The sequence below is a fragment of the Protopterus annectens genome, chromosome 2.part0 (genome assembly GCF_019279795.1).
Source record: "Protopterus annectens isolate FY-2018-M chromosome 2.part0, PAN1.0, whole genome shotgun sequence".
In the NCBI taxonomy this organism is placed as follows: domain Eukaryota; kingdom Metazoa; phylum Chordata; order Ceratodontiformes; family Protopteridae; genus Protopterus; species Protopterus annectens.
Window position 1 is genome coordinate 1,630,948,545 of NC_056728.1, and position 15,311 is coordinate 1,630,963,855.

General features: G+C 38.1%; 1 protein-coding gene across 1 annotated transcript in view; it reads left to right on the forward strand.

Moving 5' to 3' along the window:
* Positions 1-15,311, forward strand: part of LOC122792862 (peroxidasin homolog) — a 1,098,019-nt gene that overhangs the window by 321,298 nt on the left and 761,410 nt on the right. Inside the window, exons 6-7 of the mRNA XM_044060421.1 lie at positions 1,019-1,175; positions 13,812-13,920. Coding sequence (XP_043916356.1) covers positions 1,019-1,175; positions 13,812-13,920 — 266 coding nt within the window. The remainder of the gene's footprint in view (positions 1-1,018; positions 1,176-13,811; positions 13,921-15,311) is intronic.

Here is a 15,311-nt window from a genome sequence, read left to right on the forward strand (position 1 = left end):
ACTCAGTATTGAGGGACCTAAAAAAGAAGGAGAAAAAGTGCCCAGCTGCCAAAGCCTTGGCAGCAGACAGAGAAAGAGTCAATTAATTTTATTATTGCAAACTGCTACGTGTCTGCACAGCTGTAGGACAGGAGGGAAAGCAGTTACATTACTAGAACTGATGAAAGAATATTTATCTGAGAAATCTCACCATTAAAATGACTGTTGACTGCTTTGTTTTGCAAAGGAACAACAGGCTAGAATTAAGAAACAAACTATTTTGCATTTGCAGCTACCTTTTTGTGTAATGAAGGTTTTATTTTATCTAATGTTCACAAAGTCCCACCTGTTGCTATTTACAGCACAAATTTTTGATTTCTTAGAATAAAATCTTATGTTACAGAGCTAAACCAGTGCTGACCAGTTCCTCACAATATGTACATATATGTTTTCCTTAAGACTAATATGCACATGGGGTGTCACATAGTTTCTATTGCGCACAATTTGCTGACACATTAGTGAATAGAGTGAGTGCTTCCAAATCTTCCTTGTGTATGCCTGTATTCTGCCATCAGGTCTGAAACTCTTTTGCTGACAGAAAGAAGCCTGACATTAGTTTTAGGTTAAATTGCTCTATATTTAAAAAATGTTGCTGAGTTTTAAGTCAGTTCAGAAATGGACAGATAGATGGGGTCTATTTTTCTCTTCTGCTATTGCTATGACTAAATTTCAGTGGCTTTTAGGGGTACTTTTTGCAAAGCAGAAACTTGTCCATGTTATTAAGATGATATGATAGTTTCTAGTTAGATTATAGATTTTATTTTACACGTACCCTATTTATAAATAATTTCACCTCACTTTATCTCAGGTCTCACAATTATGCATTTGCATAATAAATGTGTACATTGCTAACACCATGCAGTTAATAGTCTTTTCTGATAGGAGATAGAAAATTTGCATTTTGACTCACTGAAATTTTGTTAAAAATCAATAACTTTTTGCTTTATGTTCCTATTAAATCTCTTCTCTTCCTATTTAGGATGGTGTACAGATCACAGAGAGTGGGAAATTTTACATCAGCTCTCAAGGAATACTGACTGTCAGAGATATTGGTCAGTCAGATGGGGGAAGATATGAATGTGTGGCAAGGAATCCTTCTGGATATACCACTACAAGCATGCTATTGAGTGTTACTGGTAAGGCACCATTTCAGAACTTATCTTCAGACTGCATTTCAGTTTGTGCATCATTAACAAAGAATACCAGGATTGCCATTGCCCAAACCCATCTAATATCCACCCTTGCTGTATGCAGCTCCCATACTAACAAACCTAAAGAAATCAGAGATACAGAAACTTGAATCCTGTTACAATAAAATTGCCAGATATGCTACAAGCTATCCAGCTGGATCCCACCATTGTATCGCTCTCAAGCAACTTAAATGGTTACAGTTCCCCCAACTCCTACATTACATTCAGTTAACAATGGCCCACAAAATTCTCTCAAACCCTGAAAAAATTCCCGCCTTTAAAACCCTAATACAACCTTATACCACTAACAGATCATTACGCTCCACCAATAAGCATCATATTCAAATCAATGCCTCCGAAAATCAGGCAGGTGATTCCCTCTTCTCTAACAACACAGGAAAAATCTGGAATGCACTGTCAAAAAATATTACTACTTCGCATCCCTAGCTCAGTTTAAAACTTCTCTAAAAACTCACCTCCTATCCAGGTGGTTGTGTCCCTCTTCTGCCCTTGATTAACTCTGCCACCACTATCTCCAGGCCTGCCACTGTCTCAGCTTAAGCAAAAGTCTCTATCCTCTCTCTGCCTTCAGTTAGTATTCCTGCTATCTATGTGATCTATACTTTCACTATCTTTATTCCCAAGATCACACAAGCACTGACTACACCAGAATTTTTATTTCACATTGTATTATATGTAATCCTATCATATACTATAACAATCCACTGAAGTATTAACTGTTTGAATATTATGTTAGAAAATACCTAATGTTGTGTTTAAACAGAACTGTCCCACATTTGCTTAACTTTACCCTACATTGCATTGTCTTTTACTGTTACTTGTGTATTGTACCACTGTTTATTTTTCCGTAGTTTTCTGTATGTTACTGTATTTTTCTATGTGGAGTTTTTCTCCGCGGGCCTCTGCTGAAAAAGGACATGTGTCCAGTCGAACTATCCCGGTAAACAAATGTAAAATAAAATAATAATAAATAAGTAAGATACTGTATTAGTCATTGTTTGGTTGGAAATGCAACTACTTCATAGTCAGTGTTTGCTACATATGCTTTCTTTTTCCGATTGTGCCCAACTCCTTGGGCTCCCTACTAAGCACATGGCCAGACCATTCCTTCCTCCTGTGGGGCGAGACCAGGTTCATTCAAACCCCAGGCAAAGTAAGAGCCTTGTGGCCCTTTTATTCCTTGCCTGGGGTAATAGCATAATAAATCCATTCATGTAAACTTGCAGGGAAAAGGAAAGTTTTGTGTGGGCCATCTTGTAATTGTTTTTAGCCTAGGAGTGTTTGAGGGTTTGTCTAAGGTTTTCACTGCACATATTCAAGGTAGAGAGTTTGATTCTGCCCTCTGGTTATTGGCTAGGCTTGTAATAGTCTGCAGACTGATAGCATAGTATTTACCTGCGAACAGCATTACATAAAACAAAATCTCTTAATTCTCAGTGATGAATTAGTGTTTACTGTCTGAAGGTCTTCATCCTATACAAAACCTTACCTTTCATCTCTACCCCTAACTAATAATAGTCTTACTCATTTCCACTTGCTTTCCTAAAATCAAAGAGTTTCTGCAATGAACAATATCACTACATGTTCCACATCTCTGCAGTGAATAATATCACTACGTGTTCCGCATCTCTGCAGTGAATAATATCACTGCATGTTCCACATATCTGCAGTGAATAATATCACTACATGTTCCAAATCTCTGCAGTGAATAATATCACTACATATTCCACATACTACTTTTCAGGTAAGTACTTTCACTAACCTGTTAAAACTTTTGTGTCACACCAAAAAGGTAAATGTTTTATACTGCTACAAACTGTTATTTAATCACACAACTGCAGTGTTGTTATTGTAAACTTCTACTGTATTACTGCTCACATATAACTGTATTGTACATATTACTGAAGTGTAGAACTGTATGCAATTGACTTATTGTAAATAAAGCTTTTAGCTTCAAGACTCAGCTAAAGGGGTGCCTAGTTGCTCAGTTGGACCATCCTAGTGAACAAATATAAATACATGAATTAATTGTATCTCACGCATTCTGTTCCCCATGATGCAGTGCAATACAGAGACAGACATATGATTTGTAATGTGCCCTGTAAGTCCTCAGCACTCCGGCTAGCATCAGAAAGTACAGCTGTGTAAGTAAACTGACTGTAACAGCAAATGTTCAGATAAAACATTGCTGCAGTAGCCTTAGTTTTATATGGGTTTTAACCTGCCAAATGTATAACACCTGGACAGTCTTCTAAAGCCTTGGGCTCACCCCACATACACCTAAGCTATTGATGTTACAAGCTTCTGAATGGAAAAAAAATAGCTTGGCTGTCATATGCCTCAAAGCTTTCTTGCCAACCGAAAAAAAGGGAAGCTGCCATTATGATAAACAAGAAAACTCCTAAGTATAGTCATACAAAGGCTTACTCTGGCATAAATACCAGCAAAAATTAGGAGGATGGAGGAAGGAAGTGGCTACTGCAGTGGTTTACCATCAAATAGTTGAAGTGCATCCATTCGACTGACCCTTGTTCGAAAGGCTGATTTCTAGGTTTCGTAATGTTGGAATTTTTTTTACTGAATCTACAATGCCGAATCTCTATTCCTGTTCTATGCCCCAGACGGCAAATGGGTTTTTGTGCAAAACCCCTGGAAATATTGAATGTCGTACTCCAATTTTACCATGTCTGACATTAGGCAGGAACATTATTTCAGATTTTGACATTTAAGTTTGACATTCTGAATGCTCACATGGATGTATTTCAACAATTTGATGGTAAACCTACTGCAGCAGTGATTTATTTGAGCATTTGTTATAGTAAGTTTACTCACAACTTTCCTATGTTAATTCATTAAATGACAGCTGTAGTAGCCTTAGCTATATTGGTAGATAACCATAGCTTATAGAAACTGGGAGTAGGAAGGATAACGGTCAAGGATCCCCTAGAGAATGGGTCCTAGCAAAGCCTGTCCTTGATCTGAAAAAGGAATCTAGTTTATAATGCTTTGTAAAAGTATGTACATAGGACCAAATAACTGCTTCTAGAATGGTTCTACACCCCATTCCTTTCCAGAAGGCCATAGAACTAGCCAAGGCCCTGGTGGAATAAACCTTGGCCATGTCTGGAAGTGTCATATTACGGTGGGAGTAACAAAAAGAAAGATAAACAGAAAACCAGCTGAAAATAGTCTGTTTTGACATGAGTTGCTCTTTTTTCTTAGCGTCATAGGAAATAAACAGCCGTCCGGCTTTCCTGAAAGATTTAGTTCTGTCAGGATCATACCTGAGCTGCCTAGGCACAGCCAGACTATGAAGTATCTGTTCTCCCTCATTTTTAGGTTCTGGAAAGAGGATGGGAATATGGATGGCTTAATAAACACTGAAATCAGTTTCAATGTAAATGAAGGATTTGTTCAAAAAAATCCTATCGATTTGGAATACAAAGTAGGATTTACCCACTATGAGAACTTACAGCTGAGATAGTCTTCTTGCAAATGTTAGAGCAATAAGAATTTCTGTTTTCCACATTATGAACCATTAATTAGCTAGATGAGCTGGTTCAAAAGGAGCCAGTGGTAATTTTTCAACACAAAACTAAGATCCCAGGAAGGTGCCTTCTGTATTACTGGAGGACATAATTGCAAAACCCCTCTCTAGAAAAGCTTTACCAAAGACTATAATTAAAGGGGAGGATCTATGGACAAACATTCTGAAACAGTGGACAGATGACCTTTGATAGAGGCACAAGACAGATAAGAGGATGATAATTCACCAAAATAGTCTAAAACCACTGAAAGCTCTGAATGGGACCTGGTTCTTAGTGCAGCAGAAACTGGAACATTTTATTCATTTACCAATACATGATTTCCTTATAGCGATTTTCCCCTCTCTAAACACCTGCTAAATGTTGTCAAAAAAAGATGCCTAAAAGATGTCCAAGTTGAGTCATCCAAGCAGTAAGCTGTAATTGTTTCAGACTGGAGACTATCAAACACCCCCAACTTGTGTCAATGGATATATATTGTGAGGAAGCTTACGGTAATTGCCTTTGCTCAATGCCATACGAGGGGAGAATTACTATTTTCTGAGGCCAGAAGGAAGTCACCACAATGATTTTTGCCTAGTCCTTCAGAATCTTCAGAATAGTGTGGCAATGCATACAGGAACATTCCCATCCAAGGGAATGAAAAATCATATGTTTTCCAGGCCTGATTACAAGGGATCCTGCAGCAGAATTTCTTTAATTGTCCATTTTGAAAGGAGGTAAATGGACCTACTTGAGGAGCTCCTCACAACTGGATCAGTTCCTCGGAGACCCTGACATTCAGATTATATTTGTGAGAGTCTGTCCTGGGCCTATGCAGATTGTCTGCCACAACAATTTGCTCTGATAGAATGCAGGTAAACTTGAAGGATAAAACTGTGCTGAATCGATACCTCCCAAGCTACCATAGGCAGCCCCAGACAGTAAGATCTGGTACACCCCTGTGTGTTCAAGTACCACATCAATGTGTTGTTGTCTGTGATCATTGAAGAGACACTTAAGAGCATGTATAGCAGTCAGCAACTCTTTTACATTGATGTGCTTTGGTCTGTCCTTGATCTTTTATCCCCATAGTCACAGTGCCCTATGCAAAATCTGATGCGTCTATTGTTGCAAATTGTTCAGGGGTTGTCAGAGAGAAGGAGACATCTGGATTCAAGGGTATTTGGAGCCTCTACCAAAACAATTCTATTTTTATAAAGCATAACACTGGAATATGAAAGGTCAAGGTCTGAAAATGTTGGGGCCACACTGTCTTCAGGGACCATTGAATTTTTCTCATGTGTAATCTGGCAAAGGGAATCACCAGAATAATAGATGCTATTAATCCATAAATCCTGAGATATTCCTTTGCTAATATCCTTGAGTGCTTGGAAAAGCTTAGGAACAAGTCCAGCTGGCTATGCTTACTGTTTCAGTGTCAAACAACAGAAATCTCAAGGTACAGAAGCAAGTGCTACTTTGTCAGATGAGAGGGGGTATGAAATATGGCACCCCAAGCATGTGACAGTAGCTTCTGTTCAACAGGTAAATGAACACTCATGTGTGGACAAGGAGGGAGCACTGGCAGTCCCTGCAGTGATGCAGGTGTACATTTCACCACAACAGGAGGGATTAGGGCCTTACTACAAATGTTATTGCTAAGACGCTGATGTATCATAAATATCTACACAGATGATGCCTCCTACTCCACCATATGGACTGTTACCCTTACGATTTAAGAATATTCAGAAGCATGTTGCAAAATCATCAACAGATCTACCAAATGATGATATAGCAATAAAGCTGTGCTGAAACACATTTTGGTGAAACTTAGCAGTAATATTTTTTTTGTCCCCCAGCCCCAGTGTGAGAGGACATCCCCCACATATATCAACGCTGAGGTTAAACAATAGCGGAAAAAAGACAAGACTCCACAGTAACTGAAAGTTTTTTTGACCCTTTTCCTTACATCTGTTGGCAGTTAAGGAAATAGTTGTCAACTAAGTGAATGGCTCCCAGATATTCCTCACTGTTAGGAGACAAATGGGTCCATGTAACATCAGGAAGCCTCAATGGTCAGTTCATAGATGGGGGACAAAAATTTAGAAAACAGACTTTGGTTTTGTTTTGTAGTGGCCAAGAAGGTTGGATTAAAATTTGCAGCCTGTCTGAAGAGACGTGAAATGCTGTCCAGGTGTAAGAGTATGTTGTCTATAGCTGTCCGCACAGCTGTATTTGAATATGTTGATATAAATGTTTACTATCAGTTGGCCTTTTTATTTTATTTTATTTTATGGATTTAACTATTTCTTCAGACTTAGTTGTGTACAAGCTGAGGTGAAACAGTAGCCACCAGGCTCTCCATCAACCATCACTTTTTCTGCTGCATTGCCAACAGTTTCCAGACCTGCCTCTCTGGATGGTGAGAAAGGTCACATTGTAGAACATTACCTGGAGACTCACTGGTGGCCTCTAGGTCCACCTCTTTAGACTGGGGTAAAGGCTCATTCTCTGAAAGTGGTGCAGAAGGGTCCCGCTATGTAATCTGATTATAGGTGTAGTTGCTGCTAAGACTGAGGTGGGCTTGCAGCTAGAGTCTCTTGGCTGAGCAGTCTCATCTTGTGGGCCAACAGAAGCACCCAGCCATTATGATAGGCATAGTGGTCACTGATATCTGGGTAGGTTCCTCTCTGACTCATTCTTGCAGACCCTCCTTACCCTTTCTTATACCCTGTAATGGTTCTACTTTTCAGTTTTTTCACTTCCTATCACCAGTTGTCCACGTTCCATCAGTCTTTGCCTCTTCATTGTGGCCCTCTTGTATCAGTACCTCCCCTTTCAATCACTGTTTACATTGTATATTTTTCATCTGCCCCTGCATCCTTCTCTCTGCCTTCCTTCCTCACTACACATGTTTCTTGCTATTATTCTCCTTTACCCTTCTTTAAATCAATGGAAATGGGCAATTGTCCTAAAATTGCCTTTCTCCCCATCAATCTCTCTCCTTTTCATGCTGACCTACTGTGAGGTCCTCTGCTTGATTTTCCCATTTCTAACTTTACTATTTCAGCCTTTTCTCTCCTTTTATGTGATGAACTGACTTGACACTTTGCTTTGGTTGCCTTGTATGGGTCGCTGTTATGTTGGTGTTGCAGCTGTGAGACACTTTACTGCATGTGTGAATGTGAATAGCATTGGTCATGGCCCCTCCTTTGTTTTGTTTCCTTTAGTCACATAACTATCTATACAGTGGCCACTTCAGCAGTACAGTTATTTCCACTATTGCAGTCTCAGTGTTTTAACATGCAGCCCTCTCCGTGGCATGATGTCACTTTGCCAGAACTCCTGCATACAGAATCTGCTATGTGCCACATCATACTAAACCCTGTTTGCTGTTTAATGCAGCACTGCAGAATTACAAACCATGTTATGTTTTGGCTTCCATACCAATGGTTGAATATAAAATACTCACACCAAAGTCTGGAACACTGCTAATCTGGTCCTAGGAAGTCAATAATGTCCTTTTAGTGTGATGAATTAAAAGGAATACACAGGAAAAAGGGCTTTTTAATGCACTCCTTCTTTGTAGTCTTCTTGTCTATGGAGTAGCCCAGCAATGAACAGAGCAGGCCTTCTGGTCTTCATCTGTAAAGCTCTGTCCCCACAGAAGTTGCCCAACCAGAATACAGCCAATAACCCCACAGAAGCTGGCAAATGAAATCAAATACTCCAGTCCCTCACTGAAACCCAGGCTCAGGTAGCTGTCACATGGAAGCCTGTTCTCTCACCAAAGGCTGGAACACTGAAGACCCAGTCCTTGGAAGCCAATGACATCCTTGTAGTACATTGAATCAGCAGGAACCCAGATGCAAAGGGCTTTGTAATCTTCTCCTTCTTCTGCTCTGTAGTCCTCTTGTCTTTATAGAATCTCAGCAGTAAAGAATAATGAACTGAGCAAGCCTGCTAGTGTTTATAGTCTCTAAGTTTAACCCCTTCAAGAAACTGACCAATCAAAATGAGGCTGTCCAATCCAGTCCCTTACTGGAACCCAAGCTCAGGTAACTGTCACATGGAAGTCTCTGCTCTCACCAAAGGTTTGAACACAGACCCTTAGGCATAGGCCAACTAGGCGGCCGCCTAGGGCACTGATCTAGCAGGGGCACTTTTCCAATATTTATTTGGTGTAGGCAGACCAGGATGGGGGCATTGGTTAGTGTGGTGGGCGGTGCCATGGAGCCCTTTTGCCTAGGGCACCAGTTGACCTAAGGCCGCTCATAAAAAGTTGATGAGGTTGTTCCAGTGCATTGAGTCAGTAGGCATGCGTATGAAATAAAGACTTTGCAGTCTTCTCCTCCTCCTTCCTTGTAGTATTCCTGTCAGCAGAGTAGCCTATCCAGTTTGATGCTTTGCCTTTATCTTTTTGTAGAGTGCAGATTATTTCCATCTGTCATCTTTAACTGATCACACTAATGTCTTCTACATTCCTTACTTATGCAGTTCCACCATCACTCTTTAATCCACTTTGCTGGCAGTCTTTACCACCTCAATAAATATCTCATCATCTTCCCTGCTTGGCTCATATTCAGCCTACTTCTCCTTCATATATTCTCCTCTTCCTGTAAATGCCTGATACAGAAAAAAATACAACTTATCTTAATCTTCTTCATAAACATTACAAATACCTTCTTTCCCTTACTCCCCTCCCTGTCCAGAAAGTATATGTTACCTTATTTACTTTCTTCTGTTAGTTCACTTCTTATCTTGTTTTCTTCTCATCTCCATTGCTCTTTTCCTGTAGAAGCCTACTGACACCAGTTCTGATTTCCCATCTTATGTGTATTGTATTAACCCCATGGGGCCCTACTGTAACCCCTCATGGTTACTGACGTTCTCTCCTGCTGAATAAATCTTCCCACAGGTGCTTTGTGAATCTGCTTTATTCCCCTATATTCATGAAATCAGTTCCTGATGAAGACCCACTTCCTAGAAGTCTTCCTTGGTGCAGTTGAAACACTTTTCATTTTAACTATATGACCCAGACTTAAACCCTATAACTTGTCTCAGTGAGGTGAAGACCTTAACCATTATGCCAGCCATGCCCCTTAAAATATACGTCACACAAATTTTCTCTTGTCTGGGATTGAACTCATATCCATCTGTTTTTAGCTAACAACTGACTAGTTCAGAGCTACATGAACTAATTAAATAGATAATGGTTCCAGAAGAATGAACCCAGGACCTTATGTGTTTAAAAGAGATGTAATAACCACTACACCACAGAATCTGTTTGGGGAAAAAACATTTAATCATTTAAAATGATCCATGTGTTGCCTTTTGATCTATGTCAAACCCTGCTCTCCAAGGCTTCCTTTTCCTTAAAGGTGTGACTAGACCTGTGAAGGATTTCTTGTACTATCAAAGAGGACAGCAGCAGGATGACTTTTTTGGATCTTGAAGATATTCCCTTGGAAATTAACTGGGCCAGATGGAAGGATTTCCTGATTGTGTTGGAGAGATGTGAATATGTGAGTTTGTTTTTAAAGCATCATCATCTAGAGAGCAGCATAATATGGATTATATATGTGTCCGACAGTGTCCAATGCACTTATTTTGTAGCACATTGCTGATTATTTATAGTACTTAAGCACCTATCAAAAACAGTGTGAATGCTAATATGACTGAAACAGTAATACTGTAAATCTGTAGATGTTTCTTGGAAGAAAATTAAGAAATGCTTTCAAATAGAATAATACTAACACTAAGTTTGCTATAGATTACAGGTTTTCAAACTCTTGTCACAGTAAGCTCACTTCAGAATACATAAACATCTTTCACACTCTCATAGATATTAAAACATTGCTTTAGGATTCCCAATTAAAATATATGCTGCACTGCAGAGGCACAGACCTTCTAACAAACGCATACAATAATCAGGATTTGACATATTGCATTTTAGTGATACCATGAAGCATTATGATTACATTTGGAAAATGACAAAAAGATAGGCTTGCTAAACATATTTCTGATGTCAGAAAAGTGTTTAACAAACTTTTAAGCACCTGTAAGTACTGTTAAGCTCTAGTTTCATGCTAGAACATAACAACAGCCACCACAGAAAGTGACAGAAACTAAAACAGGTTTAAAAGATGTTGGATACTTCCCTCTTCCATGTCTTTAAATAAAAAGTGTGGCCATAACTCTCAACATTCCTTCTCCAAAAGGTGGAGTACTTTCTTTTGTAATATGGAACAAATGGGTCAAAATGTGGAACATTTACTAAACCCTTTAACTAAGAAGCTCACAACATCATTAATGTGTTAGTTTACAAAAAAATTGTGTTAGTTTACACAAAAATGTATTTTGATAAAGTAATACTATTCAATATTATTTACCATACATGTTCATTAAAATAATTCTTAATAAATATGTGACAGACACTTTCAATGTGGAATGGAGTGGAATGTGAGATTTTTAAAGCTCAAAATGAAGAACATTTTTCATAATGTGGTACAAGTGAGACATAATTGTAGGTCAACATTATCTCAAAGCTTTTAAAGCAGTTAGTTCCACAGAGGGGCACTTCTGTTCAGTGTCTATTTGTCAGTGTTAAGTTATTTACAGCTTCCAAGGCACTTCACATATCTACACTTTTTTCTATATCTGTTAGCACATTGAGCAAAAAAACGTCCATGCAATACAAAGAATTATGATTGGAGCTCTCTGATCATAAATCTTATTATGTTTTCTTGATGTCGATGTCAAGATTCATCCCTTGCACTTTGCTTCACTCCACTCTCAAGGTGAATTTCTTGACATACATGACTCAAATGCATGTTATATATATATATATATATATATATATATATATATAATATATATATTTATATATATATATATATATATATATATATATATATATATATATATTTTTTTTTTTTTAATAATTAGAGACAAGATCATGATCATAATTCTCTTTATTTTACATTAAATTACTAATGAGTTTGCACCAAAGTCACATATTCTTTAATTATTACCCTTTTGAATTTTACCTGATCGTCTACAATTTAATGATGTATAGATAACAAGTTAAGCACACAAAATGTTCAGAATTGCCTAGGCCTCCTCAGAAACAGGTCCAGAACTCCCCAAGATGGCTAACCTCACCAAATGAAAAACTCTGCTGCAACTCAATTACCCAACCATGTTAGCATCCTGGTACTAATAATGGAAGGAAGATGGAAAAGGAGAACATGTATTCTTTCAATGAACTGGGAGGAAAGACACCTACACAGACTGCTTCTCATGAGGTGGAGTGTGGTGCCTGGGTTTTATAGGAGTGGCTGAAGAACTGAATGGAAGTAGCTGAAGAATTTCATTATCAATAGCTGAACACAGACTCTCTGACTTGTGTACCATTTGCTAAATTCAAGGAAAAAGAAAGGGGGATTTATGATGCAGGTTTTAAAGTAAAGCTGTGAATCACAGTAGTATTATCAAATATTTTTTTCCACCTTCTAAAATCTCATACCAACCCTCGAAGAAGCATTCTGTTGAATGCATCTTGGTCGAACTCAAAAGCCTGAAATGGCAAAATATCGAAGTGGCTTTTAAGTGAATTCTTTCCCTGGAAAAGAATTTGCTTGGCCGCTTCGTTACTTTGCCATTTTCGGCACTGTAGTGCAGTCTCGGAGTTGGTATATTTAAGTAGGGGTGGTGTGGGAGGCGCAGGCCCCCACTTAATATAATGTTTAAAGTATTTTTTTTGTTGGAACAGTGATTTTTTCTCCCTAGGAAAAAAAAATCACTGTTCTGACAGTTTAAAATTGTGAGTTATCGTTTACATAGGGTCGATTAATCACCATTCACTATTTTAAGTTTTTGGTGATCTAATATAGACCCTAGATGCCAATCAGTGTCACTTGACTAGCAGCACAGCATTTTTTTTTCTTTATCTTTCCTACCAAGGAGCTGGCAGTCTGCCCACTACTGCACTGATCAAGTTTGATCCAAGTGTATGACAGTCAGTCATGAGAGTGCATCACTCAGACTTGCATCGATGTTATGATATGCCTTAAGCTCCATTCTCCCGTATTGTAGTTATGAATGTAACTGCTTATAATGTCAGGCTGTATCATGTATACTTCCTTGTAAGCTTACCTCCAGCTATAGTGCACATCTCTTGGTGAGCACACATATCATTACTTCAGTGTTGCTTTGCTTCAAGGCAGGCTGGATTTCAGTACTGCAGTGGGCTGAACCTATGTCCCTCTCATCAGGGTGGGTGAGCTGCCATTGGTTTTGCACTCTGAACTTCTTCAGCACCCAGGTCATACGTTAAGCCTAGATCATCTGGGGTGGAAGGTTGACATAATGGCTAAGGTGTTTACCTTACAAACACAAGGTATAGGATTTTATTCTTACATGGGATAATTGGATAGGCTTAACATAGCCCATAAGGGCAATTAGCCTAGTATTAATCTATGAACCTATGTAGTGAAGGAGCCAGCTGTCACAATGATCTATAATCTATGGGACAGTACATACTTGGTTAGCAAACATCATGGAAAGCAACTTCTCTGGAAAGGGGGCAAAAAAAGGATGCAGATGAGGGGAGTACTGCTTTCTTACACACTAATAAAGTTTCAGTTAATACCGCTATGATACATTGTTTTACTTTAAACATGCAGCAAAGAAATAAAATATAAAAAAATCATGTTCAATTCAATGCATTCTTGCTGTTCAATACACTAAATTATTTTTAAATTTGTACATGTATACTTGATGAAACCAAATCAAGAATACATTTAATAATACAAATATGTTTACCCTTATATAAAAGTTATGAGTATATTATTTCATACATTGTTTAGGTTGTTTTTGAGCCTGTAAAGATCTACAGCATTTCTTATATATATTTACATTTATGGTGAAAAGATTTGTGTCAGTGGCTATCTGCAACAAATGGACAAAGAATATGCCAATAAATATTTCCTGCCAAATCATTAAACCAAACCTTGATGTGTTTCTTATTCAGTTCCAGAAGGAATACGAGTTGGAGACAACTTTGTTGAGCCATCCGTTCAAGATGCCATTCGCAGGGTTGACAGTGCAATCAATTCCACACGAAGAAATTTATTTGACAAGTAAGTAAGAGTTTAAAAGAAGCATTGATTCTATTTACCTTCTCAGAACATCCACAAGGGTTCTCTGTATGCTTAAAATGCCACATAATCAAAAGAATTGTGTAGAATCTTAAACCACGTAAAAAAACCTACTCAGAAACTTCCTTTATATGTATTACACACAACGTTATCACAGCTGTGTTTAGAAGGACCCAGTCAGACAGAAACAAGAACATGGGGCTAAGTAAATCATGTGATTAGATTCACACAATATGCCATGAGCATAAGATTCAAAAGCTGACATTTTTAAAATTACATTTCCATTGTATGTACATTTAAATTTGAACAGTATATGATGCCATATGGTTGCTGTATATTTAAAATCTTTGTCAAAGTTTGCAAATGTCTTACTGTAATGTATGTTTGCTAATATTATCTAATTATATGGCTGGAAATGGTCAGTTTGACCAGCATAATTACCCAGTTAAAGAACTGAATAAGAATGGGATAATAAATAAATACAAATCAGGGAATGCAGGATATACCTTATTTGCTAAATATTACCTTAACTATTATGTACATAGTTGGTCTTCTCATGTTCTGTGTTTATATAGATCACTTGGAAATGTTATATTTCTCTATGTAATATTTTGTTTTAATGTGTCAGAGTCTGCAAGTCTTTAAGCACTCTCGCCCATATTTTAATATGCACACACACACACACACACACACACACACACACACACACACACACACACACACACACACACACACACATTCACTGCTCAATAGATACATAGATACATAGATTGCTTTATTGAGGTGGGAGAAAATTTTCTTTTTCGTATTTTTTTTTTTTTTTTGCTTAACCCTACTTTGATATACAAAATGAATAAACTTCACTTGTAGTTTTTCCTAAAGATGACAGTGGTTTTTTGTTATGCGTAATTCCTGCAGTCAGAATTAAAATGGCTTGTTTACAAGATAGATGTGTTGTTGCTCAGAAATCCAAATTAATCTCCATGCCATATATTAATGATATCAGACTAAGAGAAAAGGATATGAATATATGGATATCACCATCTGTGCAGCATTCCATATGTGGAATATGACACTGAGACAACATATACCCCCAGATTCACTATTCTTCCATGCAGGACTAGCTTAGTCCTGTATGGAAGCGGCCGTTTAGGAGCAGCATGGCAGTGCGCCAGCCATATTAGTGAAGACGTGCTGCCTGAGCTCCTAAACAAACACGGAGCATGTACAAGTTTAGGGGGGGTGTCTGAGAGCAGAACTCTCTGAATATACATGCCCCTGCAATCAAGAACAGCAGTTTAGCAATAAGAATGAGCGAGACCACTCATAGGTGTTTGCATACCCCACCAATATCCTCCCAAGTTTATAAGGGC